The 27,878-nt window shown below is 54.5% G+C and overlaps 1 protein-coding gene across 8 annotated transcripts in view; it reads left to right on the forward strand.

Annotated features, from left to right (window-relative positions):
* Positions 1-4,993: 4,993 nt before the first annotated feature.
* Positions 4,994-27,878, forward strand: part of ITGB4 (integrin subunit beta 4) — a 37,164-nt gene continuing 14,279 nt past the window's right edge. For all 8 annotated transcript variants that reach the window (XM_053569510.1, XM_053569512.1, XM_053569514.1 and 5 more), the window contains exons 1-26: positions 4,994-5,221; positions 8,992-9,080; positions 10,447-10,529; positions 10,748-10,849; positions 10,998-11,202; positions 11,726-11,822; positions 11,984-12,155; positions 13,165-13,428; positions 13,765-13,854; positions 14,138-14,260; positions 14,975-15,139; positions 15,325-15,401; positions 16,725-16,927; positions 18,272-18,375; positions 18,529-18,627; positions 18,799-18,928; positions 19,453-19,575; positions 19,675-19,781; positions 22,563-22,596; positions 22,783-22,974; positions 23,514-23,617; positions 23,935-23,993; positions 24,186-24,209; positions 25,698-25,846; positions 25,928-26,107; positions 26,841-26,989. In XM_053569510.1, coding sequence (XP_053425485.1) covers positions 9,002-9,080; positions 10,447-10,529; positions 10,748-10,849; positions 10,998-11,202; positions 11,726-11,822; positions 11,984-12,155; positions 13,165-13,428; positions 13,765-13,854; positions 14,138-14,260; positions 14,975-15,139; positions 15,325-15,401; positions 16,725-16,927; positions 18,272-18,375; positions 18,529-18,627; positions 18,799-18,928; positions 19,453-19,575; positions 19,675-19,781; positions 22,563-22,596; positions 22,783-22,974; positions 23,514-23,617; positions 23,935-23,993; positions 24,186-24,209; positions 25,698-25,846; positions 25,928-26,107; positions 26,841-26,989 — 3,114 coding nt within the window. In that variant the 5' untranslated portion in view covers positions 4,994-5,221; positions 8,992-9,001. The remainder of the gene's footprint in view (positions 5,222-8,991; positions 9,081-10,446; positions 10,530-10,747; positions 10,850-10,997; positions 11,203-11,725; positions 11,823-11,983; positions 12,156-13,164; positions 13,429-13,764; positions 13,855-14,137; positions 14,261-14,974; positions 15,140-15,324; positions 15,402-16,724; positions 16,928-18,271; positions 18,376-18,528; positions 18,628-18,798; positions 18,929-19,452; positions 19,576-19,674; positions 19,782-22,562; positions 22,597-22,782; positions 22,975-23,513; positions 23,618-23,934; positions 23,994-24,185; positions 24,210-25,697; positions 25,847-25,927; positions 26,108-26,840; positions 26,990-27,878) is intronic.

The raw sequence follows: 27,878 nt of genomic DNA on the forward strand, positions 1-27,878 counted from the left end.
TACTGAGGGCCATAAAGTGAGACTCTGTCTCTACAAAAAAAAAAAAAATTAAAAAGGGGGCTGGGTGCGGTGGCTCACGCCTGTAATTCCAGCACTTGAGAGGCCAAGGCAGGAGGATTGCCTGAGCTCACGAGTTCAAGACCAGCCTGAGCCAGAGTAAGACCCTGTCTCTAAAAATAGCCAGGCATTGTGTCGGGCGCCTGTAGTCCCAGTTACTCAGGAGGCTGAGGCAAGAGGATCATCTCTTGAACCCAAGAGTTTGAGGTTGCTGTGAGCTATGACTCTATAGCACTCTACGGAGGGTGACCAAGTGAGACACTCAAATAAAAAAAAAAGGGACACTTTTTTGACTACTAAGTAAATTTGAATTTAGGGTGGTGCCTATGGCTCAAAGGAGTGGGGTACTGGCCCCATATACCAGAGGTGGTGGGTTCAAACCCATCCCCAGCCAAAAACAGCAAAAAAAAAAATTTTTTTTTTATTTAGACTTAATCACAGATTATTTAATGGAGAAACTATTGATTTTTTTCTTTTTGAGACAGAGTCTCACTCTGTTACCTAGGCTAGAGTGCCATGGTGTCAGCAACCTCAAACTCCTGGATTTAAGTGATCCTCCTGCCTCAGCTCCCAAGTAGCTGGAACCCCAGAGATCCGCCACAACACCAGGCTATTTTTTTAGTAGAGATGGGGCCTTGCTCTTACTCAGGCTGGTCTGAAACTCCTGAGCTCAAGGTATCCTCCCGCCTTAGCCTCCCACAGTTGGCCAATTATTAATTTTTTTTTATGTGGGGGACTATTCCCCCACATAACCTCATGTATCTTGGGACATATATGCTAGAGTGTTGGAATGCTGAAAGCTTATAAATATCATGGTATCCGCAACTTTTTTTTTTTTTTTTGAGTCTCAAGCTGTGGCCCTGGGTAGAGTGCCATGGCATCACTGCTTACAGCAACCTAAAACTCTTGGGCTTAAGCAATCCTCTTGCCTTAGCCTCCCAAGTAGCTGGGACCACAGGCACCTGCCACAATGCCTACCTGGCTATTTTTTTTTTTTTTTTTTTTTTTGTAGAGACAGAGTCTCACTGTACCGCCCTTGGGTAGAGTGCCATGATGTCACACTGCTCATGGCAACCTCTAACTCTTGGGCTTACGCGATTCTCTTGCCTCAGCCTCCCAAGCAGCTGGGACTACAGGCACCCGCCACAATGCCTGGCTATTTTTTTGTTGCAGTTTGGACGGAGTTGGGTTTGAACCCGCCACCCTCAGCATATGGGGCCAGCGCCCTAGTCACTGAGCCACAGGCGCCACCTACTTGACTATTTTTGATTATAGTTGTTATTGTCTGGCAGGCCCAGGCTGGATTACTAGCTCCAGTATATGTGGCTGGTGCCTTAGCCACTTGAGCTACAGGCCCCAAGCCTTTGTTGTTGTTGAGACAGAGTGCCAGCCTATACCCTGCGCAGAGTGCAATGGCATCATAGCTCACTGCAACCTCAGACTCAGGATGTGGGCATCCTGCAGCCTCAGCCTCCAGAAGCCTCTGGGATTACAGGTGCTCACTGAGGCACCCGGCTGGGTTTTTCCTTTTTTTTTTTTTTTTGTAGAGACAGAGTTTCACTTTATGGCCCTTGGTAGAGTGCCATGGCATCATACAGCTCACAGCAACCTCCAACTCCTGGGCTTAAGCGATTCTCTTGCCTCAGCCTCCCGAGTAGCTGGGACTACAGGCACCTGCCACAATGCCCGGCTATTTTTTGGTTGCAGTTCAGCCGGGGCCGGGTTTGAACCCGCCACCCTCGGTATATGGGGCCGGCGCCTTACCGACTGAGCCACAGGACTGCCCGGGTTTTTCCTTTTTTTAGGAGTCGGGGGTCTCACTCTCGCTCGGGCAAGTCTTGAACTCCTAAGCTCAAGCAATTCTCCCTCCTCAGCCTCCCACAGTGCTAGGATTACAGGTGTGAGCCACCGCACCTGGCGGTATCTGCAACCTAAATTCAAATTTTAAAAACACAAATGTGTCCTGTAGTCCCAGCTACTCGGGAGGCTGAAGCAAGAGAATTGCTTAAGTCAAAGAGTTTGAGGTTGCTGTGAGTTGTGATGCCACAGCACTCTACCAAGGGTGACATAGTGAGACTCTGTCTGAAAAAAACAAACAAAAAAAAAATGTAACAAATACATAAATAAAGCAAATATGGCAACACATTAGTCTTGAGTATAGGTGGTAAAAGTACAAATTATTTTCATACTCTTCTTTCAGTTTTTTTATGTATTGGAAAATACTCAAAATAGAAAATTAGGAAAAGCCATAATTCAAAAAGGGGCCTATTGGGCAATGCCCTGGCGCTGGGGAGAGAACAGACCCAGAGATTCTCCACGCAATGTTTAATGCTGCTTCTCCAGACTGGTCACTGGACTTTTTTGATCACATGTCCCACCTATTTATTATTTAACTTGTTTATTTATAAAAATATGTACTACTCTACCAAGAAGTGATGCATATTAATGGCAGCTTAGCACATCCCTGAAGAATATGCAGCCCACTTTGGAGACCTATGGTTTAAACTGTGAGCTCTGTGAAGCAAGCAAGTGGTATGTTTGAGTGGTTTTGGTTTCCCTAGCATTTGGCATAGGAGCTCATTAAATGCTTGTAAAATGCATAAGTGATTGAACTAATGAATAAATAAGTATGACTACTGGAAGCCACAGGATGGGTGCAGGGGAGTTGGGAGCAGCAGTGCAAGGTTCCTGGGCTCCATCCATAGCCTCACTCTGACCCTAAGGCTCCAGAATGAGACCATCGGGGTTATTTTATTTTTATAAAATTAACATGTAACACAATGAAAAAAAACATGTAGTGCGACGATTCATAACCCTCTGGGGGTCAATAACTTAGTTGGACATGCAGCATAAGCTGCATGGGATCCTCTTTCCAACAAACCCACATTCCTGTATCAGATCACCTGGCTTGTCTTAGTTAGCAGGCCCTCCCCGGGGTGGACATCTCACTGCTCAGCTGCTACTGGACTCCAGCGCCCCTAGGCATTTTCAGAAGTGTTTGCAATGAGGAGAGGAAGTGGCTGCTGAGCCCAGTGGAGTCTGGGGCATTGCCATTTCTGGACCTAGGTCTTCTTTGCTAGGAAACTGGGTCAGTCCTCCATTCACAGTGGGGTGTATATGGCCCATCCCAGCCCTCTAAAGGACACCACTAGCAGACATAGCTCCCTGGGGTAGACTGGCTTAAGCTGTCCCTGAGTGCCTACCCCATTCTCCTATTTTCCAGGGTACACTGGGGACCTGCCAGAGTGGTTCAGGTCCACAGCACATTTGTGCTGGCACACACAGACCTGAGTGCTTTGCCCAAACCAGAGCTCCTTCCATGGTGTTCCCTAATCCAGGAGCAGGCCTCTGTGAGTATCTGGCCTGTGCAGAATGGCTCTGGATAACTGTGTAGGGCCTCCGAGTGGCGGCTGTAGCTCACACACTTGCAAGGAGCACTTCCACAATCATTCTGAGCCCCTGCAGGGCACAAATCAGCTTTCAAATGAGAACATGGAGGCTGTGAGGCCACATGACAATCCCATTTGGTTCGACCACACCACAGCAGGTGCACCAGGCATGTGCTAGGTGCTGGAGATAAGATTTGCCAGAGATCAGCCACTCTTGGGGTCACAATACAAGGGGCTGGCCACCTTGGTTGCCTCTGCCCATGCTGCCAGGGGCAGGTGTCCAGCCCACTTAGCGTGCCCAGGAACAGCTGGGGGACCCCTACACAGCTCATTTCAAAACAACGTTGCAGGGAGGCGCCTGTGGTTCAAAGGAGTAGGGTGCCAGCCCCATATGCCAGAGGTGGCGGGTTCAAGCCCAGCCCCGGCCAAACACTGCAAAAAAAAAAATTAAATTAAATAATAAAATTAAAAAAAAAAACAACAACGTCGCAAACGCCATGAAAAATCTATGGGGGCACATAACCTAATCTGGAGTTTGGGGGTGTCAGGAAGACTCTCAGGAGGGGTGATAGACCAGGCTCAGAGTGGGCGAAGGGCATTCTTAGCAGAGGGGCCAGCCTGGAGTGAAGGCAGCTGTAAGGTGTCAGCAAGGCTGGCAGGTGATGCTAGAGAAAAATAGAGCCGGGCGGCGCCTGTGGCTCAGTGAGCAGGGCGCTGGCCCCATATACCCAGGGTGACGGGTTCAAACCCGGCCCCAGCCAAACTGCAACAAAAAAATAGCCGGGCGTTGTGGCAAGCACCTGTAGTCCCAGCTACTCGGGAGGCTGAGGCAAGAGAATCACTTAAGCCCAGGAGTTGAAGGTTGCTGTGAGCTGTGTGACGCCACGGCACTCTACCGAGGGCGATAAAGTGAAACTCTGTCTCTACAAAAAAAAAAGAAAAGAAAAATAGAGCCATTTGGGGTCTGGAAACTCCTTGAGAGGCTCAGACTTTAACACCCAAGGTAACCAGTGGCACTTGAGGGACTACTAGCAAAGGACTAGAGGGGACAGTCGTGCAAGTCAGCCTGTCTGGAACTGACAAATCACAGACCGGTCAGGGCTGGCCTCTTAGTGGGTATGGTTGTTCACATTTTAAGGAGGTTTAAGTAGCTTGCACAGAGGACCCAACGCTTGTTTGGGATCTTCCTCTGGACACAACGTGCGGGCTGGGAGCGGGAGGCTGAGAGGACCCAGTGACCAGCAGAACAGAGCTGGGACTGGGAGCCAGGCCTCCTGACCGGGCTGGGGGCGCCCCAGGCCCATCCCTCAAGCCAGCTCAGGGAGGGTGGCGCGCCCTGATGGCCGTCGGGGCGGCGTCCGCACAGCCCGGGCCGTGGCTCTCCGCCCACGGTGTAGGGAAGGGAGGGCTTGGGGGGCCGCGGGCCTCGGGCCGGCCTGGAGGGAGCGGGGGCAGCTCCTCCCCCGGCCCCCGCCTAGCAGGGTCGGGTCGGGGCTCGGGGCCGGCGCCGCGGGAGCCGCAGCCCTTTCCGGGGGGCGGGCCCGGCGGCGGCGGTGGCGGTGGCGCCCGGGCTCCTGCCCCGACAGGTGCGCGCGGCGCGCAGGAATGCGGCGGCCTGACTCACCAGCGCTTCCTTCCTACCTGCCCGCCCGCCCATAAAGTGCTGCCGTGCCGCCTCTCCGCCTCCCGCCCTCGGACCGTCCCTGCTGCCCCGCGCGCCCGCAGCCCGCCCGCGAGCCGCAAGTCCAGGCGTGGGGGCGCCAGTCCGCGTAGAGGTAGGTCCTGTGCCGGCCGGGGCGGGATGGGGGCGCAGGCGCGGGGCGGACACCGCGGGGCGCCCCAGAGAGATCGGTGCCCACCCCGCCGGGGCAGCCACGCAGGAGAGCTCGCTGGCCAGAGCCGGTGGCTTTTGTTTCTCCCTCCCCTGCCTGAAGGCTGGCAAGCCCTGGTTGTCGCTGCCCGTGCTGCCCGGGTCAGGTGCCCAGCACGCCCAGCTTTGCCCAGGGACAGCTGGGAGCAGAGGGGCCCGTGATCATGGCCGTCTGACTACAGGGCTGGAGGAAGGTGCTGGCTGGGTGCGCAGAAGTGGGCAGAGGCTGGCAGGCCTGCTGGGCTGGGCCCTCTAGGGTTTGTAAAGAAGATGGAGGAGCAGCCTCCCCAGGAGTCAAAAGTCCTCCCTGTTCTGCTGGGCATAGCCTGCTGGGAAGTCCCTACTAATGTTCTCTTGGCCAAGTACACACCTGCTCTCCTCTCAAGTCAACCCAGTCACCTTCTTCCAGGAAGCTCTCCTGACCTCACCCACCAACCCTGCAGCTTCCCACCACTGCCCCCTGCACTGCCTGTCCCTTTCCCCATCTGCTTGGGCTCTGGGGTGGCTGCTGGCTGTGACTGTGGTTCTGGGGCTCAGGATGGTTTCCAAGGTAGGAACAGGGCTCCTTCTCCTCCTCCCCCATGACCTTGCCACACCCTGGGCACTAGTATCATGTCATGGTTGTCGCTGTCCCCAACACTATACTTCAGAAGTAAAGGCTGAGAGTCTCCACTCTGGGGACCAAGAAAGAGGACATCAGAAGGGACAGCAGAAAAGGAGACTTTGAATTATTGTAGGTAACGGATCAGCTGAGGAGCTGGGGCTTTCCAGGCCTCACAGCACCTGGCCCTGAGAGTGGGGCCTCGGCCCTGCAGGGCAGGGACATGGGAGAGCAAGAAGCCAAGAGCTGGGATGGGCAGGTGAACATGTGCCCAGAGGGGCTCTGTGAGGCTGGGGAGTTAGGTCTGGGCCTGTGTGTGGGTAGGGTCACAGTGTATGTCCATGCATGTGGCTGCATGTGCCATAGTATGACACCATTCAAGGCAGCAGTCACATACTCCAGGGACCAGTCTGGTACATAAAAGTTGGGGCAGCCTGTAGGGCCTGGGGCAGCCTGAAGGGTGAGTGCCCTGGAGAGTGGGTATTCTGAGTGCTCAGTCCAGGACACATCTGATAATCCCACAATCCTCACTTTATGTGAAATTTTGTCATTTCTAAAATTGGCAACTACTTTTAAAACTTTTTTTTTTTTTGTAGAGACAGTCTTACTTTATGGCCCTCGGTAGAGTGCCGTGGCCTCACACAGCTCACAGCAACCTCCAACTCCTGGGCTTAAGCGATTCTCTTGCCTCAGCCTCCCGAGTAGCTGGGACTACAGGCGCCCACCACAACGCCCGGCTATTTTTGGTTGCAGTTTGGCCGGGGCCGGGTCTGAACCTGCCACCCTCGGTATATGGGGCTGGCGCCCCACCGACTGAGCCACAGGCGCCGCCCCTACTTTTAAAACTTTTTAACCCTGGGCAATAGCAAGACCGTGTATCTACAGAAAATTAAAAAATACTTAGCTGGGCGTGGTGATGCCTTTAGTCCCAGCTACCCAGGAGGCTGAGGCAAGAGAACCTCATAAGCCCAAGAGTTTGAGATTGCTGTGAGTTTGAGGTTGCTATGAGCTGTGACACCGTGGCACTCTACTGAGGGTGGCATAATAAGACTCTGGGTCAAAAAATAAAAAACAGGGCGGTGCCTGTGGCTGAGTGAGTAGGGCGCCGGCCCCATATACTGAGCGTAGCAGGTTTGAACCCGGCCTCTGCCAAACCGCAACAAAAAAATAGCCGGGCATTGTGGTGGGCGCCTGTAGTCCCAGCTACTGGGAGGCTAAGGCAAGAGAATCGCCTAAGTCCAAGAGCTGGACATTGCTGTGAGCTGTGACACTACGGCATTCTACTGAGGGTGCCAAAGTGAGACTCTATCTCTAAAAAAAAAATAAAAAACCTTTTTACATGCTGAGTCAAGCAAAACAAAACACTTCTGACTGCTTATCCAACCCCCTAATTGCCATTTGGTAGCCTCTGAGTATGCTGTGGAGGTTAAACGCGGGTCTGCACTGCCAGTCTGGCCCAGGCTTTCCCAACACCGACTGTGGATGGGGAAGCCCTGTGGCCTTCTGTGCCCCTGTCATCTGGGAAATGGGCATAATGCAAGCATCTCCCCACTGGTGCCCTGTGTGGATCACATAGCAGTTAAGTCCACAAATTCCTGGGCCCCTATTGCTATCATAGCCATGGGGATGTTAGTGTAGCATGCCAGGCTGTGAGCACAGGGAGGAGGAGGAAGCTCTGGGCTCAGCCCTGCAATGCCCACACCTGCCTGTGTAATGGTGCCCTGGGGAGGCCTGAGATTGCAGCCTGTATTGTGTAGCCTGTGGGTGTGGTGCCCACACCTCTAGGCTTCGGGAAAGTCATTTCCCCCTAGGATCCCGCCCCCCCCCACGCCTTCCCGGCTGGCACAGGGCTACCTCCAGGCCCTTTCCTGGCTGCTGCCAATCGTTGGGTGGCTCCCCCTCCCTGCCCCTGACCCCAGCCTGCCTGGGGATGGGGTGGTGCTGCTATGGTCAACTCTAGCCATGTTCCTTGGAGGGAGGGAGGCCTCTACGTAGGAAGGGCCTTTGCAGCCCCACAGTGATCTTAGCACCAGGCTCTGGGTCTGCCCCTGACCCAAAAGCTAGGCTGAGGACCAGTGGGCATGGCCAGGCCTTGGGCCCCTGGGAGATGTGGCCCTGGAGAAAGAGGCATGGCCCCTTGCCTTTGCCCTGAGCTCTGCAGGCCTAGATGGCTCTGCCACCAGCCTCTTTTCTTCCCAAAGCTTTAGGCCGCCCATCTCTTAAAAGGCCTCAGGGATACCCAGACCTACTCTGGACATTGCTGAGGAGTTTCATGCTAAAGGTTTAATAGTGAACTGGGGGGCCCCTGGTGGCACCATAGTGTATGTGTGAGTGGCCAGGAGGTACTTGTCGTCTCGGTCTGGGCTACCTTGGGAAAGGATAAAGTGTTCAACTCTGGGGCAGGCAGGGGTGGAGGATAGGATAGGATAAGGGACTCTGACCTGACCCTGATGGGCCAGACAGCCATTGCAAAACCCATCCCAGGACAGGCTGCTGCAGGCAGCCAAGCACTGTGCCCCACCCCCAGTCCCCAGATACTGGGAGGGGATCCTCTCCTCCTGACTATGCCACTGTCACCAAAGAGCAAGTAGGCCAGGACAGAGCAAGTGGCAGCAGATGGAGCCGGGGACCCTCTAAGGTGTCCCCCTTATTGTGGAACCCTGTCCCTGCCAAGCCTAACCCTGGCTCACTGAGGGCTGAAAGGCAAAGGCAGAATAAGCCTTGCCCTGCCCTGCCCCAGAGAAGAGGCCTAGCACTGGGATGAGCTTGGAAGTCAGAGCACTGAAAGCAAGAAGGGGCCTCCCTGTGCAGGGCACAAGCCTGCTGTCCATATAGCCACTGCAGGGATGGCAAAGAAGGGGGCAGTGGCTAGGACAGGGGGCAAGGGCCTGGGCCCTGCCTCTCATAGCCTGGTGCCCTCGGTACATTCACTGGAGCTCTCAGAGCCTCAGTTTCCATACCTATGTGATGGGAATGGCCTTGTCACTCTTGTGGAGCTCTGATCGGATCCAATGAGCTGATGGCTCCAACCAGGACTGTAGAGGTGTCATGTGTCAATTGTTGCTGTTCTGCAGGAGGAAGAGGATGGCAGGGCCACATCCCAACCTGTGGACCAGGCTACTGCTGGCAGCCCTGCTGAGCACCAGCCTCCCCAGGGCCATGGGTGAGTCTGCACTCCCTCAGCACTTCTCTTGGCAGAGACACTCCTTTGAAATCTTTGTGCCTCCACAGGGCCTCTCACAGAGGTCTCACTCAGACTCAATGAACCGTTCAGCCCCTGACCACTGCACAACTCCAGTGCTGGAGAACTCGAGGCTCCACACTGCTGGCTGTGTGGTCTGAGGGTGACGTAGGTGGCTATGCCTGGAGGGTAGTTAGGGACATGAACTCAGGGAATTGAGCAGCCTAGAGGATGTTCAGGCGCCTCAAAAGTGGAGTCAAAAGTTTTAGAGCAATTTGGAGGGAAGAGACCACTGACATGTCACCTGATCTCTGAATATCACCAGTTGGCAAATGGCTGGAGCCAGCTCCTACCAGTTAAATTTTGCCTCAGTTGAAGTCATGCTGGTAGCTTGAAATAGACCATGGCAGGAATATTTACACCACAGAAATTGGCAGTCACAGGCCAGGCACAGTTGCTCCCACCTGTAATCCTAGCATTCTGGGAGGCAGAGGTGGGAGGATCACCTGAGCTCAGTAGTTCAAGACCAGCCTGAGCAAGAATAAGACCCCGTCTCTAAAACTAGCCAGGATTGTAGTGGGTACCTGTAGTCCCAGCTACTTGGGAGGCAAGAGAATCACTTGAGCCCAAGAGTCTGAAGTTGCTGTGAGCTATATGATGCCATAGCACTCTACCAAGGGCAACAAAGTGAGACCGTCTCAAAAAATAAAAAAAAAAGAAAGAAAGAAAGGAAGAAAGATATTGGCGGAAGCTACAAGTCTAAGGCTGCCCCTCCCTCAACGAGCCACTGTTAAACACTGACCAGCACACCAGGGACCACCCACTGTGCACACCAGTGTGTGTGACTCAGCAGAACCAAGTGGAGTCCCAATTACCTTTGGGGGAAACTCTGGAGGACCTCATTTTCTGAGGACCTCCTTCAGTGTGTGTCACACAGTGACAAACGAGACAAGACAGTTTCCTTTCCCCTGAAGGAGGCTCAGAGGGACACCAGGTCATGGCAGCAGCTTTCATGTACTGTGGAACAGCTTGTGGCAGATAGCTGGAGAGAATGAGGAAAGTTGCAGGATCTGTGGGGTGGGAGGTAAGGGGATGGGCATTCCAGCCAGTGAATGGGCCAGCACCTTCATCTTGGCTCCCCCCATCCTTCTGTCCCAAGTTGAGGGGACAGTTCCAGGTTTGAGGCTAGGCTCTGGTCGTTTCTAACTGTGCTACCACCAAGCACTCTCGGGCATGTTTCCTCCTCCGTAAAACAGTGAGCAAATCCCCACTGCCATCAAGCGAGGGCGCCCATGGGAAAGGGCCTGTCATGCCCATCCCCACGCATGTGCCCACCTCTGCCCCCTAGCAAACCTCTGCAAGAAGGCTCAGGTGAAGAGCTGCACCGAGTGCATCCGCGTGGACAAGGACTGCGCCTACTGCACCGATGAGGTGAGGCTGCCCCTTCTTCTTGTCTTCTCGAGCCTGGGCCCATGCCCTGCCTTGGGCTCGGGCCAAGTCCGCGCTTGCCACACCTATAGCCCAGCCGTGGGCCAAGTGGGTGTGGGAGAAAAAGCAAGGGTCAGGACTATGAGGCGGAAACAAGTCCAAGGTTGGGATAGCAGGGGGGACGGGTGCTGCCCCCACCAACCCCATCTCTTTCTGGCCAGATGTTCAAGGAGAGGCGTTGCAACACCCAGGCAGAGCTGCTGGCTGCAGGCTGCCGGCAGGGGAGTGTGGTGGTCATGGAAAGCAGCTTCCAGATCATGGAGGTGCCTGCATGGGGGGTCAAGGGAGGGGTTCCTCATGCTCAAGCTAGCTGTGCTTGGAGGTCCACAGTGCCCCTTCGCTGGGCTGAGAGGCTCCTCGTGGGTCTCTGGAGTGACCCTCCAGCCAGCTGTCCCCCTCCCCTGGATACAGGAGACCCAGATTGACACCACCCTGCGGCGCAGCCAGGTGTCCCCCCAGAGCCTGCGGGTCCGCCTGCGGCCGGGTGAGGAGCAGCACTTTGAGCTCGAGGTGTTCGAGCCCCTGGAGAGCCCTGTGGACCTGTACATCCTCATGGACTTTTCCAACTCCATGTCTGATGATCTGGACAACCTCAAGCAGATGGGGCAGAACCTGGGTAGGGCTGGGCCCGTATAGAGGACAGCAGAGCAAGGGTGGATAGGGTGGCCTATCCTCAGGACTCAGGACAGTGGCACCCACAGCAGACAGCCAGGGAAAAACAGGATGTCTAGGTCCCCCCAAACATCCTCCCACCCCGATTCTTGAATAGTCCCAGCCAGATGCTGCCACTTGAGAGAAGGCCCAGACCTGGTGGCCAGCAGAGCCATCTGACCCTGACAAGGAGGGAAGACACCACACCCTGCCATGAGGCTGAGGTGAAGTCTGAATTCTGCAGACAGCTGGGCTTGGTTCCCCAGCTGCTTCCCACTTGCTGTTTGCGTAGCTCCAAGTCCCCATGTCCCATTTCCCTCATCTGTAAAGGGGCAGGAGCTATTGTGATCATGAACTGATGTCTGACATGCAAAGTGTTAACAACAGATGGCTCTTCTCCTTCTCCCCACTTCTGAGCCAGCCTGGTTCCCCAGCTATGTGGGGGGTGTTGGGGCTCAGCTGTCCCCTTGTTTTCCTGTTGACACCAGCCCGAGTCCTAAGCCAGCTCACCAGTGACTACACTATTGGATTTGGCAAGTTTGTGGACAAAGTCACCGTCCCTCAGACGGACATGAGGCCTGAGAAGTGAGTGACTGAGTGGGCCCCAGGTGGGCAGGGGTCCTGGGTGGGCCACCTCCTCTCTTACCCACACACTTAAAATTCTCTATCTGGTTGAAATGAGTTGGAGGCCCTGAGGTCTGGGGTTCTTCCTGCTGATGCGCTCTCTCCCCTCCCACCTCTCTCAGGCTGAAGGAGCCCTGGCCCAACAGTGACCCCCCCTTCTCCTTCAAGAATGTCATCAGCCTGACGGAGGATGTGGAGGAGTTCCGGAACAAGCTTCAGGGAGAGCGCATCTCGGGCAACCTGGATGCTCCCGAAGGCGGCTTTGATGCCATCCTGCAGACAGCTGTGTGCACGGTGAGCGTTAGGGGCTGGTGCTTCTCAGAGGGGGCATGAGCAGCCGGCAATGAGCTCAGAGGCCCTGGAGAGGATCTCCAGAAGCCCGCAGCCCTCTTTCCCTAAGACAAGCTTAGATTTTCTAAATGGCCCTCAGTTATATCTGGGTTTAGATGTGCTGGGAGCCAGGGTCCCCGGCCTGAGCAGCCACAGCCTGGTTGTGTACTTGGTAGCAGTGCCCGGAGGCTGGTCTCCAGCTGTGCTGGGTGGCTGAAGAGACCACTTTTTCTATGTACGTACATTTTTCCGTTTTGAAAATAACATATCCACATTTTAGATTATTTAGAAAACAAAGAACAGAAATTGGCCATATTTTCACCACCATCAAATAGCCAGCCACTTGATATCCAACCGGCATATTTCATTCCCTTTTCCTTATTTGAGATCATTAGAATCCGTGTACTTGGGGGCGGTGCCTGTGGCTCAAGGAGTAGGGCGCCAGTCCCATATGCCAGAGGTGGCAGGTTCAAACCCAGCCCTGGCCAAAAACCACAAAAAAAAAAAAAAAAAAGAATCCATGTACTTATGTTGAAATTTTGCTTTTTCTCACTTAACACTATCATAAGCGTTTTCTCTCATAATACTTACTTTTCAAAATCGCCCATATATTTTTCTAACTAAGTTTCTTACACGGTGGTACCTATTTTAACTGTCATTTCTCATGTAATGTTGTGCTCTGTACCTTCTCCCATGCAGTTACAATATCCTTGCAGAGAGGGTAAAAGCTCAGGGGAAGGGGCAGCCAGATAAACTTGACCGGAACTCTGCACAGGGTCCACTGTGCCTACAGACGTCACTTTCTGTTTCTCACTATCGTCACATGCTGTCACATGCACCTTCCATGATGGCACATGCTGTTAATTAGCTCAGCCCTGTGTCAGCACCCGCTGTCGCTGCCCTACACAACGCTACAATGTGTGCCCTCGGCGGGCAGAGTCTCAGTGTGCATGCCCCTCCCTGCCTCCCCCAGAGGGCCATTGGCTGGCGCCCCGACAGCACCCACCTGCTGGTCTTCTCCACCGAGTCGGCCTTCCACTATGAGGCTGACGGTGCCAATGTGCTGGCCGGCATCATGAGCCGCAATGACGAGAGGTGCCACCTGGATGCCACGGGCACCTATACCCAGTACAAGACACAGGACTACCCGTCAGTGCCCACGCTGGTGCGGCTGCTCGCCAAGCACAACATCATCCCCATCTTTGCCGTCACCAACTACTCCTACAGCTACTATGAGGTGGGGCCTGGGCCCTCACAGGCAAGATGGGGTCAGGGCAGGGCGGCCATAGAATTTCCCGGATACCACTTCCTTCTCTCTCTCTCTCTCTCTCTCTGTCTCTTCTCTAAGTTTTTTGGGCCCCCCCCCCCCAGAGTGGGCCCTGGTGGGAAGGAGAGGTCATGTGCCCATACCCCACCACAACTCCAAGCAGGTAGGGGTTAAGAGGACATGCTCTGCTACAAGGCAGCAGGTTCGAGGCCTCAGTTTCCCCATCTGCAAAGTGGGGATCATCCCAGAACTGTTGTCCAGATTCAATGAGATGCTTAGCCTGAGGCCTGGCATTCTGCCCCGCAGAAGCTCCACACGTATTTCCCTGTGTCCTCCCTGGGAGTGCTGCAGGAGGATTCATCTAACATCGTGGAGCTGCTGGAGGAGGCCTTCAACGTGAGCACAGTGCAGGCTCCTGGGGCTGAGGCCTACCTGGGGCAGGACTGGAGGGGCTGGAGTGAACAGGTGGTGTCTCAGGAAATAGTTGAGAAATGGGTGTGGGAGAGGACGGCGAAAGGGGTCTCTGGGGTCCCTGAGGAGCCCCTTGGGCCAGGCCCTGCTGCAGGGGTCCTGCCCATACCACCTGGCCCTCCATGGAGGAAGAGAGGGGCACAGCTAGGCCAGGTCAGAGCAGCAGCCCATGCTCCCACCCCACAACTGATCACCTGTCTTCCTTCAGCGCATTCGCTCCAACCTGGACATCCGGGCCCTGGATAGTCCCCGAGGCCTGCGGACAGAGGTCACCTCCAAGATGTTCCAAAAGACAAAGACAGGGTCCTTTCACATTCGGCGGGGGGAAGTGGTACGCCTGTGCGGAGGCTGCACGCAGGGGGATGGGCATAGCACCCTGGGAGGACAGAATCATCTGAAAGAGTGATCAAGAGTGGGGCCCCCAGACGAGCATGGTGGCTCATGCCTGTAATTCCAGTAGAAAGATCACTTGAACCCAGGAGTCTGAGGTTGCCGTGAGCTAGGCTGACGCCACAACACTCTAGCCTGGGCAACAGAGCGAGACTGTGCCTCAGAAAAATTTTTTTTAAAAAAGAGTGTGGCGGGTGGCGCCTGTGGCTCAGTGAGTAGGGCGCCAGCCCCATATACCGAGGGTGGAGGGTTCAAACCCAGTCCCAGCTGAACTGCAACCAAAAAATAGCTGGGTGTTGTGGTGGGTGCCTGTAGTCCCAGCTGCTCGGGAGGATGAGGCAGGAGAATCACGGAAGCCCAAGAGCTAGAGGTTGCTGTGAGTCCTGTGATATCATGGCACTCTACCGAAGGCGGTAAAATGAGACTCTGTCTCTACAAAAAAAAAAAAAAAAAGAGTGTGGCCCCCAGAGTCGGCAGGCCTGAGTTCACATCCCTTGGGTTCACATTCACTGGGATGAGCCTGGCAAATTCCTCAGTTTGTTCATATCCTCATTGGGATAGGCCAAAGCTCAGAGGGTTCCCTTGAGGGCCAAGGACCTTTAGGCACAAGCAGCTCCCTGGTCACTGCTCTGGCTTGACTGTGGGGTCCTTGCAGGGCACATACCAAGTGCATCTTCGGGCCATCGAGGACATAGATGGGACACCTGTGTGCCAGCTGCCAGTGGAGGACCAGAAGGGCAACATCCATCTGAAACCGTCCTTCTCCGATGGCCTCAGGATGGACGTGGGCATCATCTGTGACATGTGTGCCTGTGAACTGGTATGATGTGATCCCACCAGACACAGAGGAGGGGCTGAGCCTAGAACCCCTGGGTTCCTGAGTAACAAAGCACCACTCCTGTGGCCTCATCTCCCTTGCAGGGTGGCCTGAGGCACACAAGGCAGCAGAAATGTCTTGTGGCCCTAGTCCCTCCCTGCATACACTCTGCCACCGTTTCATTCCAGCAAAAAGAGGTGCAGTCAGCTCGCTGCAACTTCCAGGGAGACTTCACGTGCGGCCACTGTGTGTGCAGTGAGGGCTGGTGAGTGGGGCAGGGGAGTCCAGCACCCAGGACCTTCCACGCCAGCCAGGGGTGGGGTGGCAATCACAGAAAGGGCTAGGAGAGGGGCACGCCCTGCTGTTGGGCAAAGCCAATTCAAAGCACTTTGAAATTCAGCAGCGGCAAATTAGCAGTGGCTGCCGGGGGAGGGCTGGGTGTTGGGGGCAGGCATGGGAAGGGCACTTACTTTTCATATCTCTTATACTTTTAGTATTTTGAACCATGTGTACATATCTCTAGTCAGAAAAGAACTCATAAGGCCAGGCACAGTGGCTCACACCTGTAATCCTAGCACTCTGGCAGACTAAGGCAGGTGGATTGCTTGAGCTCAAGAGTTCAAAACCAGCCTAAGCGAGAGTGAGACCTATCTGTACTAAAAAGAGAAAAACCCTATCTGAGCATGGTGGTATCTGCCTGTAGTCCCACTTGGGAGGCTGAGGCAAGAGCAGGTGTCCTCAAATTGCGGCCCGCGGGCCACATGAAGCGGTGTGAATTGTATTTGTTCCCGTTTTGTTTTTTACTTCAAAATAAGATATGTGCAGTGTGCATAGGAATTTGTTTATAGTTGTTTTTTTTGTTTTTTGTTTTTTTGTTTTTTGTAGAGACAGAGTCTCACTTTATCGCCCTTGGTAGAGTGCTGTGGCGTCACAGCTCACAGCAACCTCCAACTCCTGGACTTAAGCAATTCTCTTGCCTCAGCCTCTTGAGTAGCTGGGACTACAGGCACCCGCCACAACGCCTGGCTATTTTTTTGTTGCAGTTCAGCTGGGGCTGGGTTTGAACCCGCCACCCTCGGTATATGGGGCCTGCACTTTACCAACTGAGCCACATGCGCTGCCCCTAGTTTTTTTTTTTTTTTAACTACAGTCCGGCCCTCCAAAGGTCTGAGGGACAGTGAATTGGCCCCCTGTTTAAAAAGTTTGAGGACGCCTGGGCAAGAGGATCACTTGAGTACAAAAGTTTGAGGTTTGAGGTTCTTGTGAGCTATGAAGCCACAGCACTTTACCCAGGGCACAGAGTGAAACTCTGTCCTTTAAAAAAAAAAAAAGCTCATAAATGAATAGTATAGTAAGGGCTTGAAAGTGGCAAAACGCTGAACACATTTATTGTGCCTGGAGAGTAGCAGTGAGGAAGGGACCCTGAAGGGGGCGCAGGGCACTGTGGTCTGGGTCTCAGCTCAGGCACCGCTTGACTTGGACCTGCCATGGCCCTCTCAGAGCCTCAGTTTCCTCTCCTGTACAATGGGACAGTAGAAGCCCCAGCCTTCTTCCTGGGCCACAGGGGTATGACTGGTTCTTCCCTCAGGAGCGGCCAGACCTGCAACTGCTCCACAGGCTCACTGAGTGACATGCAGCCCTGCCTGCAGGAGGGCGACGACAAGCCGTGCTCGGGCCGCGGGGAGTGCCAGTGTGGACACTGTGTGTGCTATGGCGAAGGTCGCTACGGGGGTCAGTTCTGTGAATACGACAACTTCCAGTGTCCCCGCACCTCTGGGTTCCTCTGCAATGGTGAGCTCAGTAGCTGCAGATAGCACTGAGGGTGGGGCGGGGCTGGGCAGCAAGGGTGACCCTCCCTTTAGGACCCAGGTTGGGAGAGCCAGGCCTGAGTCAGAGTCCCTAAGGCCAGGCCCAGCCCCACTTCCGACTCTTCAGTGTCTTCCCCAAGTCCTGCCCCAATTCGGGCCTCACTTCCCTCTTCTACAGCACCAATGCCTGAGGCCCCTGCTGGTACATTCCCTTGGTTTTAAGACCCCAGCTCCCCCTGAGGTTCTCTTTGGCCACTCAGGTTACTGCCAACCAGGCTTGTCCATTCCTCATCTCACTACGGTGGGTGCCACCTAACTCAGCTCTCAGAGGTTGGCAAGTATAAGGCATGGTTATCTTTCCCCTCTCTGAAGGTGCCACATTTCTACCAAGAGGGCCTGGAGTTATGCTTCTTAGATATTCCTTCAGGGCCTGGCACAGTGTTGGGCCCAGGCCATGCGCACACAGTCTGGCACCACCAGAGCTGGGCCGGGATCACAGAACTCAGATAAGGGGACACCTGGAAAGATCGGTAGTTGGTCAGAGGAGGATGAATGAAAATCCACTCACCACATACTTAGTGAGCCCCCATTATATACTTGCCACTAGAAATCAAGCCCCTGCTTTGCTACTCTCTCTATTCTTGCTTTTGTTTGCCATTTCTTCTCTTCAACTGTCCGCCCCAGAGGGTGCTCAGAGAAACAGAAGGGAGAATCAGACACCACTGGAGAAAAGGAGACATGGCGTACAGCTGGAGGTGTGGCCTCCTGGGAAGGAGGAGGGGCCAGAGTGCAAGGGGCTGGGGCGCTAGTCCAGGGCAGGACTCAGTCCTTTGGACAAAATGGAGTTATTAGAGGTTGAAATTCCATTGTCTAACTATTTGTATGCTAACTTTGTATCCAGCCACCTTGCTAAACTCACTTGTGAAATCTAATAATTTATCTGTAGATGCTTCTGGATGTTTTTGTGACATTTTCCTGATGCTTATAAATAATAATGACAGTTTTGTTTCTTATTTGTACATTTTAATTCTTTTTCTTACCTTATTGCATGGTCTAGGACCCATTAGAGGTTCCTAAATAGGAGAGCCACATGATTGGATTTGTGTTTTGAGATGATCATACTGGCTGCAGAGTGGAAGGTAGAAGGTGGGATTGCAGGAGAGAGATGAAGGGGAGGAGATTCCAGGAAGCAGGGAACAGATGACTTCTGCTCCTGACTGGAGACACCCCAGCTCCTGTGGCTCAACCCCAACAGGCCCTGCCTGGAAGGTGGGAACCCTGGATTGCAGGTGCAAATCTGGCTCTCTTCTCCCCTACCACTCTGCAGACCGGGGACGCTGCTTCATGGGTCAGTGTGTGTGTGAACCTGGCTGGACAGGACCAAGCTGTGACTGTCCCCTCAGCAATGCCACCTGCATCGACAGTAATGGGGTAGGCCTGGGCAAGGGACAGGCAGCACAGGGCAGCAGAAGAGGCCTGTGTCAGGGCCACTGTAGTCCTCAAAAGAGAATCCTATGGAGGGAGGAGATGTGAGGGGGAAGGCATGGGGCACAGCTGGCTCACTGGTACCCACTTCTGCTCCAGGGCATCTGTAATGGGCGTGGCCACTGTGAGTGTGGCCGCTGTCACTGCAACCAGCAGTCTCTGTACACGGACACCACCTGTGAGATCAACTACTCAGCGGTGAGGCCTGGATTGCTGGGGTGTGGGCATAGGAACCCCACGCTCAGGGCAGGGTGTTTGGGAGGGGCTGAGCCTTGTGCTATAGGAAAGCCAGCCAAAGCTGTGAGGTTGCGGGAGCAGGGCCTGGCAGAAGCTCATCCAGCTTAGTACTCCTCCCCCTCACCCCTGCAGATCCGCCTGGGCCTCTGTGAGGACCTGCGCTCCTGTGTGCAGTGTCAGGCCTGGGGCACTGGGGAGAAGAAGGGGCGCACTTGTGAGGAGTGCAGCTTCAAGGTCAAGATGGTAGATGAGCTAAAGAAAGGTAGGGGGCAAGGGACACCAACTGGGGGTGCTGAGAGCCTAGTCAGGGGCACCCAGCAGGGCAGGGACATTACCCATGTGGGCAGTGGCTCACAATCTGTGCTAAGGTCACAGCCTGGATAGGGGTCCCAAAGCTGGTAGGAGACACAGAACATAGACAAGGGACACCAAGTAAGGAGCACAGAGCCCAGGCAGTGGGCACATTGTCTGGCCAGAGGTACAAAGCTGAGTAGGAAACCAAGAGCCTAGAGAGCAGGCACCTGGCTCAGCAGGGCACATGGTCAGGCTGTGGGGTACACAGCCTCCCTTCCTCTGGGTCAGATGCACTTTCCAGACACCAAGTTCCAGGCTGATGCCCAGGTCAGGGAATGGGGGAGATGGTAGTCCCCACCTCACCCTATCCTTGCGAGGGTAGGGCATAGCTTACTGGGGAGGGTGGGGCAGGTCCCAGAGTAGGGGGCACTTTACCAGACCTTGGGGTAGGGATTTGGGCTGGGGTGCCCTGCTGACCAGCTGTGGGCGCAGCGGAGGAGGTGGTGGAGTTCTGCTCCTTCCGGGACGAGGACGATGACTGCACCTACAGCTACACGGTGGAGGGTGATGGCACCCCTGGGCCCAACAGCACCGTCCTGGTACACAGGAAGAAGGGTGAGCTGGAGCACCTGGTACAGGGAAGAGCCGGCCTGTCAGGCCTGCAGGGGAGGGGCAATGGGCACCACCTCCTTCCTCATCCTCTCGCCTCCCCAGACTGTCCTCCCGGCTCCTTCTGGTGGCTCATTCCCCTGCTCCTCTTCCTCCTGCTGCTCCTGGCCCTGCTGCTGCTGCTCTGCTGGAAGTACTGTGCCTGCTGCAGGGTGAGAGCCTCCCCAGGGCCCACACCCCCCAGGGTCTGTAAACCCTGCTAGTGTCCCCACCCCAAGGTTCCCACCCTCTCCATGTTTCCCCTGACAGCTCACCCAGGGTTTCCATCCCCTACCATGGTCCTCACTCCTCCCAGATTCCTCACCCTCCGCATGGATCCCCTATCAGCCCACCTAAGGTCTCCTCCTACGCAGCTTCCTACCCAAAGACTTCAGCCCATGAAGCCCAATGTCTGGATTTTGTCCCATCTGTATGACCCTGGGCAAGTTAGTCTCTCCATGCCTTAGATTCCTCATCTGTAAAATGGGGATAATATAATCCTTAGAAAGCGCTGATGAAAGCTTGGCGCTCATAGTTCAGTGAGTAGGGCACTGGCCACATACACCAAGGTTGGCGGGTTCAAGCCCAGCCCAGGCCTACTAAACAACAATGACAACTGTAATGAAAAAATAGCCAAGCATTGTGGTGGGTGTCTATAGTCCCAGCTACTTGAGAGGCTAAGGTAAGAGGATCACTTAAGCCCAAGAGTTTGAGGTTGCTGTGAGCTGTGACACTACGGTACTCTACCTAGGGTGACATAGTCAGACTCTGTCTCAAAAAAAACAAAAAAATGACTTAGGGGGCTGAGACAAAAGAATCACTTAATCCCAGGAGTTTGAGGTTGCTGTGAGCGGTGACACCACAGCACTATACCCAGGGCGATAGCTTGAGACTCTGTCTCAAAAAAAAAAAAAGAAAGTGATGATGAAGCTCAAATGAGCTAATGAGCACCATGCTATGCCTGGGCCAGTTCCTGCCCCTTCTTGAACTCTCCTGGAGAACCCCCAACACATCCCTGAACTCTGGGGTCCAGCCTCCTGTGTGACAGTAATAAAGATGGTACTGGGTGCAGTGGCTCACCTCTGTAATCCCAACACTTTGAGAGGCAAAGGCACAAGAATTGCTTGAGACCAGGAGTTCAAGACCAGTCTGGGCAACATAGCAAGACCCTGTCTCTGAAAAACATTTTTTTTGAGACAGAGTCTTACTATGTCACCCTCAGTAGAGTGCTGTGGCATCATAGTTCACAGCAACCTCAAACTCTTGGGCTCAAGCGATTCTCTTGCCTCAGCGTCCCAAGTAGCTGGGACCACAGGAGCCCACCACAATGCTTGGCTATTTTTTGTTGCAATTGTCATGGTTGTTTAGCTGGCCCAGGCTGGGTTTGAACCCACCAGCCTTGGTATATGTGGTTGGCGCCTTAACCACTGTGTTACGGGCGTCGAGCCTGAAAAGCATTTTTTTTAAATGATGATGAGGACTATGGAGCCGCAACCCCAAATTGTCCCTAGAGCCCGAGCTCCCAGCACAATCCTTTTGCTGGCTTCAGCTCTTTGTTCAGTTCAGTGTCATTCTTTACTCTGTCACAACAGTGTGTGTCCACATGACCTCATTTTCTCTTCGTGGTCACCCCATGAGGTCAGTTGGTCAAGGTCACTATCCCTTATGGCAGATGGAGAAACAAGGTCAGAGGAACATGCAATATATATAAGGTCCTCATAGGCGGCCAAGGTTAGGACAAGCCCACACCTACCCCATGCAAAGGACGTGGGAGCCACAGCAGGAAAGGAAGGCCCCTACCTGCCTGGAGCTGTCAGTCTTGGTGGGGAGAACAGAGAGAGGAAATGTGGAGAATGGCACAGCACAGAATGGAGGGGGCAGAACCACGCTCTGTAGCAACACCTGGTGTTGTGGGATATTAGTGTGTTACATAGAAAAGGAGGTTTTTGTTTGTTTGTTTGTTTTTTAGAGACGGAGTCTTACTCTGTCGCCCTTGGTAGAGTGCCATGCGTCACAGCTCACAGCAACCTCCAGCTCTTGGGCTTAGGCGATTCTCTTGCCTCAACCTCCCGAGTAGCTAGGACTACAGGCGCCCACGACAACGCCCAGCTATTTTTTTTGTTGCAGTTTGGCCAGGGCCATGTTGAACCCACCACCCTAGGTATATGGGGCCAGTGCCCAACTCACTGAGCCCTAGAAAAGGAGTCATGTGATAAAATATGTTTGAGGCCAGGTGCCGTGGCTCATGCCTGAAATCCAAGCACTCTGGAAGGCCAAGGCAGGTGGATCACCTGAGCTCAGGAGTTCAAGACCAGCCTCAACAAGAGCAAGGCCCTGTCTCTACTAAAAATAGAAAACCTAGCCAGGCGTTGTGGCAAGCACCTGTAGTCCCAGCTACTCAGGAGGCTGAGGCAAGAGGATTGCTTGAGCCCAAAAATTTGAGGTTGCTACGAGCTGTGATGCCATGGCACTCTACCCGGGGCAACAGAGTGAGATTCTGTCTCAAAATTAATTAATTAATTAAATAAATATATTTAAGAAATTGGTTTTTCCTCTGCAGGACTTCTCAGAGCCTTTATTTCCCTTTTGAGACAGGATCTTGCCCTGTTGCTCAGGCTAGGATGCAGTGGTATCATCAAAGCTCAATGCAGCTTCATCTGAACCTTTAATATAGTCATATGCATAGCGAACCTACAAGGGTCACAGGGGATGAATTCAGTGCTTCCCAAATGAATTTGACTTCAGAACCTTTACTATACAAAGCATCTGGCAGGCCCAGGGCTCCACAGCACAGACACTGGGAGCCCTCTGTTCTGTCCCCTCCATGCCAATGTACATCAGGCTCAGCTCCCTGCCACTGCCAGGACAGCCTGCGGTGGAGGGAGTAGGCCGGAGGGGTTTGCCTGAGCTGGGGCAGCTATCCCAGGCTTCACCCAACCCAACTTGTCTCCTAGGCCTGCCTGGCACTTCTCCCTTGCTGCAATCGAGGTATGGGCCTGCCATTGGCAGGGACAGGGTTGGGGAGCCTCTGACCACTCTTTCTCCAAGCTGGAGTGGAGGGAAGTGGGAGTTAAGCCTTGAACAGTGGAGGCCAAAGGCCCTGGGGTCCCACCTGATGGAGCTTACCTGGGTGGGTGCAGAGAGGGGCCCCAGGCTGAAGATCCTGTCCCACAGGCCACATGGTGGGCTTTAAGGAGGACCACTACATGCTGCGGGAGAACCTGATGGCCTCAGACCACCTGGACACACCCATGCTGCGCAGTGGGAATCTAAAGGGGCGTGACACCGTCCGCTGGAAGGTCACCAACAACATGCAGCGGCCTGGCTTTGCCACCCATGCTGCCAGCACCAACCCCGCAGAGCTGGGTGAGGGCTGGGGCTGGGTGCTGGGGCTCTTGCCTGTGTCCTGGGGCCCTTGGGACCTCCAGATCTGGGATGACACCACTCCTGTCTTCTCTGGGTGTTGAGTGCAAGCACACGGTCCAGCCACTTTTTTTTTTTTTTTTTTAGAGACAGAGTCTCACTGTACCGCCCTTGGTAGAGTGCTGTGGCGTCACACGGCTCACAGCAACCTCTAACCCTTGGGCTTACGCGATTCTCTTGCCTCAGCCTCCCGAGTAGCTGGGACTACAGGCGCCCGCCACAACGCCCAGCTATTTTTTTTTGTTGTTGTTGTTGCAGTTTGGCCGGGGCCGGTTTGAACCCGCCACCCTCGGCATATGGGGCCGGCGCCCTACTCACTGAGCCACAGGCGCCGCCCAGGTCCAGCCACTTTTTGCCCTTTCCTGATGGCACTACAAGTGTCAGGCCTTGCTATGCCTGGCCTTCTGGCCACCAGCTATCTGCCAGTTGGCCAGTTGCCCTCACGGTGGATGGACAATACCCATCTCACCCACCTGCCCTAGTGCCCTACGGACTGTCCCTGCGCCTTGCCCGCCTCTGCACTGAGAACCTGATGAAGCCCAGCACTCGAGAATGTGACCAGCTGCGCCAGGAGGTGGAGGAGAATGTAAGGGCAAAGGAAGGAACCCGCGGGCATGGGTGTGGGGGCAGAGGGAAAGTAGCTGTGGCACCAACATTTGTCCAGGTAGGAGAGAGGGGCTCCTCCAGACACATGCCTAGCAGAGGTCGTCCTGGGATCTTTTCTCTGGATGTTTCCATAGAGGAGGAGGCCACAGAGGGTGGGCCGCAGGATGTGGCTTTCAGGCACGCCTGGCCAACCTGAGGTCCTCTGGGTAGACAGCCCACCTGGCTCCCAGGGCCCCACCTGGAGGGCTCCCATGGGGCGGCTAAGGCCATGCCTCATGGCCCTCCCTTGCCCGGCAGTTGAACGAGGTGTACAGACACATTTCGGGTGTACACAAGCTCCAGCAGACGAAGTTCCGGTGAGTCCACCGCCCCAAGTTGGGTGGGGGCATCATGGCTGCACAGAGTTGGGCCACCCAGGGCAGGAAGGTGGGTTCCTCAGGGCTGGGTGGGGAGCCATTTGCAGCCCCTCCAGGAACTGAAGCCCCCATGCAGACCAGCCTCTACCCCAGGGACCATCTGGCTCATGGCCCCCTCTCTGTTCCCCACAGGCAGCAGCCCAATGCTGGGAAAAAGTGAGTAGAAGATACACAGGGGGCCAGCCCTACTTCTGCCCATCTGTCCTTCACCCCCCCATTCTGGAGGAAGGCAGGGCTGGATGCGGCTGCCATGGGTTAGGACCTTCCTTCAATAAATACTAACGTGACCTGCTTACTATGAAGCAGCCCCTAGACCAGAACAGACAAAACAGAGCCTGCCCTCATACCAGTGACAGCCCCGTTCACAGGACCAGGGATGGCAGCTCAGTGCCCTTTCCAGGGTTAATGACCCTGATCCTGGGGGCATCTCTAGATGCCAGGCAGGCTACCAAGAAGATGGGCCAGCAGGTCATGTCCTCTTTCCCCAGATCCCACCGAATCCTGGCCTTGTGCAGGGAGCGGGAGGGAGTGAGGGGTCTCAATATGGAGGTGACAGAGCTGGAAGAACAGCCATCAGGAAGAGTGGTTTAGACCAGCAGTCTCCAGAGCCCCAACCAAACACGCATTGTCCAAGAGCTTTGGTATATGGTTATCTTTTTTTTTTTTTTTTTTTGTAGAGACAGAGTCTCACTTTATGGCTCTCGGTAGAGTGCCATGGCCTCACACAGCTCACAGCAACCTCCAACTCCTGGGCTTAAGCGATTCTCCTGCCTCAGCCTCCCGAGTAGCTGGGACTACAGGCCCCCGCCACAACGCCCGGCTATTTTTTGGTTACAGTTTGGCCGGGGCCGGGTTTGAACCCGCCACCCTTGGTATATGGGGCCGGCGCCTTACCCACTGAGCCATAGGCGCCGCCTGGTTATCTTTTTTTTTTCTTTGAGACAGAGTCTCATTATGTCGCCCTCGGTAGAGTGCCGTAGTGCCCTCAAACTCTTGGGCTTAAGTGATTCTCTTGCCTCAGCCTCCCAAGTAGCTGGGAACACAGGCACCTGCCACAATGCCTTGCTATTTTGTTGCAGTTGTCATTGTTGTTTAGCAGGCCCAAGGCCAGCTCAAACCTGCCAGCTTCAGTGTATGTGGCCGGCACCCTTGTCACTGAGCTACGGGTGCCGAGCCAGGTGTGTGGTTATCTTACCTGACCCTCTCATCAACTATGTATGTGGGGTACATAGTGCTGCTGTTCCTGTTTTACAGATGAGTAAACTGAGGTTCAGAGAGGTTAGGTAACTGGCCCTAAGTTACCTAGCTATCAAGGACTAGAGCCAGGGTTGGGCCCTGGGTAGAGGCCTCGCTTCAGCACCCATGCCCTTAGCATCTCTGCTGCCCTGTGTCGGTCAAGTCTGCTCTCCAGCCCTTCTCAGGGAGGAGAGTGGGGAAACTCATTCCACAGAGGAAGACATCGAGGCTCAGGGAGGACCTGTGGGTCAGCTGAGGATGCAGGGTGAGGGTGGTGGCGCCAGCATGGGCCTCCAGCATTGTCTGGCTGTCTCACATCCTATCCTCTGATGGGGAGAGGACAGGCAGGAGGGTCGGGTAAGCCATGTGCCAGACTGACGCCTCCCCTGCCTGAACTCCCTGACCCAGGCAAGACCACACCATTGTGGACACGGTGCTCATGGCACCCCGCTCGGCCAAGCAGCCCCTGCTGAAGCTCACAGAGAAACATGTGGAACAGGGGGCCTTCCATGACCTCAAGGTGGCCCCCGGCTACTACACCCTCACTGCAGATCAGGGTAGGTGGACAGGCACCTAGTATCACTCCCTGTACCTCCCACCTGCATGGCCATGTCCAACCATACCCAACCCCCACCCAGATGCCCGGGGCATGGTGGAGTTCCAGGAGGGTGTGGAGCTGGTAGACGTACGCGTGCCCCTCTTCATCCGGCCTGAGGACGATGACGAGAAGCAGCTACTGGTGGAGGCCATCGATGTGCCTGTGGGCACTGCCACCCTCGGCCGCCGTCTGGTGAACATCACCATCATCAAAGAGCAAGGTCAGTCAGAATGGGGAGAATGAGGAAGGTGGACAGGGCCGCGTGCACCTGCTTCCTCCTGACAGCTAAGTAAACAGTTTCTCTCTCTTTGCACAGTGCCTGGTAGTGAGTGCTCACTAAGTGGGAGCTTCTGTTAGCATCGTCACAAAGTATCAGGTCCTCCTGGCACTGCCCCAGGCCTCTTCTTCCTCTCCATCTAGTCTTTTTTTTTTTTTAATTTTTTTTTTTTTTTTTACTTTATTGCCCTCAGTAGAGTGCCGTGGCGTCACACAGCTCACAGCAACCTCCAACTCCTGGGCTTAGACGATTCTCCTGCCTCAGCCTCCTGAGTAGCTGGGACTACAGGCGCCCGCCACAATGCCCAGCTATTTTTTTGTTGCAGTTTGGCCGGGGCTGGGTTTGAACCTGCCACCCTCGGTATATGGGGCCGGCGCCCTGCTCACTGAGCCACAGGCGCCGCCCTCTCCATCTAGTCTTAAGGATCCACCTTGGGTCCTGCCTAGCCTCCTTTCTCTGCCATGACTCGTCCACGATATCTATTGGATACTGCTCTAGCCCTTCCAACTTTGCTTGGAAGAATTTTTCATCCCATTCCTCCACCCTCAGCAGAGGTCGATGGGTGAGGGGTACCAAATAGACGCTTGGATTCTGGGCTGGGCTAGGCAGGAGGGAGAGCAGGAGCTGAAGGGGACAGAGGCCAGGACCCTCTGACTGGTGCCCGGGCTCCTTGCAGCCAGTGGGATGGTGTTCTTTGAGCAGCCTGAGTACTCTGTCAGCCGTGGGGAGCAGGTGGCCCGCATTCCCGTCGTCCGGCGCATCCTGGACAGTGGCAAGTCCCAGGTCTCCTACCGGACACAGGACAACACAGCACAGGGCAACCGGGTAAGTTTCCACCATGGGGTTGACAGTGTGTCCCAGGCAGCCAGTGGGAATCCCATTGAGTTCCTAGGACAAAGCAGAACCTGGCAACTGCCCAAGTCCATGCATGATGGTGGTGCCCCTGGCTGGCCTCTCAAGCACATGTCCACCTGTTGCTGGCCTAGGCTGATGCCCCTTAATTGCTAAGCCCCAGAATCAGTGACCCACCAAATCCACATAGTGGACATGCTTGGTTTGGCTTACAAATTTTGGGGATTTTGGCTCGGCACCCATAACACAGTGGTTATGGCACCGGCCACACACACTGAGGCTGGCAGTTCAAACCTGGCCCAGTCCAGCTAAACAACGACAACAACAAAATAGCCTGGCGTTTTGGTGGGTGCCTGTATTCCCAGCTAAATGGAAGGCGGAGGCAAGAGAATCACTTAAGCCCAAGAGTTTGAGGTTGCTTTGAGCTGTGATGCCACGGAACTCTTACTGAGGGCGACATAGTGAGACTGTCTGAAAAAAAAAAAAAATGGGGGGTGATAAAGTGAGACTCTGTCTCTAAAAAAAAAAAAAAAAGAAAGAAAGAAATGGGGTCTTGTTCTTGCTCAGGCTGGTCTTGAACTCGCCTCAGCCTCCCAGAGTGCTGGGATTACAGGCGTGAGCCACCACACCTGGTCTTGGTTTTTTAAAAAAGACTAAAAATATCCACATCAAAAATTATCTTGGTCGGGCGTGGTGGCTCACGCCTGTAGTCCCAGCACTGTGGGAGGCTGAGGCGGGTGGATTGTCTGAGCTCAGAGGTTCAAGACCAGTATGAGCAGCAGTCAGCCAGAGTAAGACCCCGTCTCTACTAACATCAAAAACAGCCAGCACCGCAGGAGAAAGAAGAAAATCAACAAAAAAG

The sequence above is a fragment of the Nycticebus coucang genome, chromosome 18, assembly GCF_027406575.1.
Source record: "Nycticebus coucang isolate mNycCou1 chromosome 18, mNycCou1.pri, whole genome shotgun sequence".
NCBI lineage: Eukaryota > Metazoa > Chordata > Mammalia > Primates > Lorisidae > Nycticebus > Nycticebus coucang.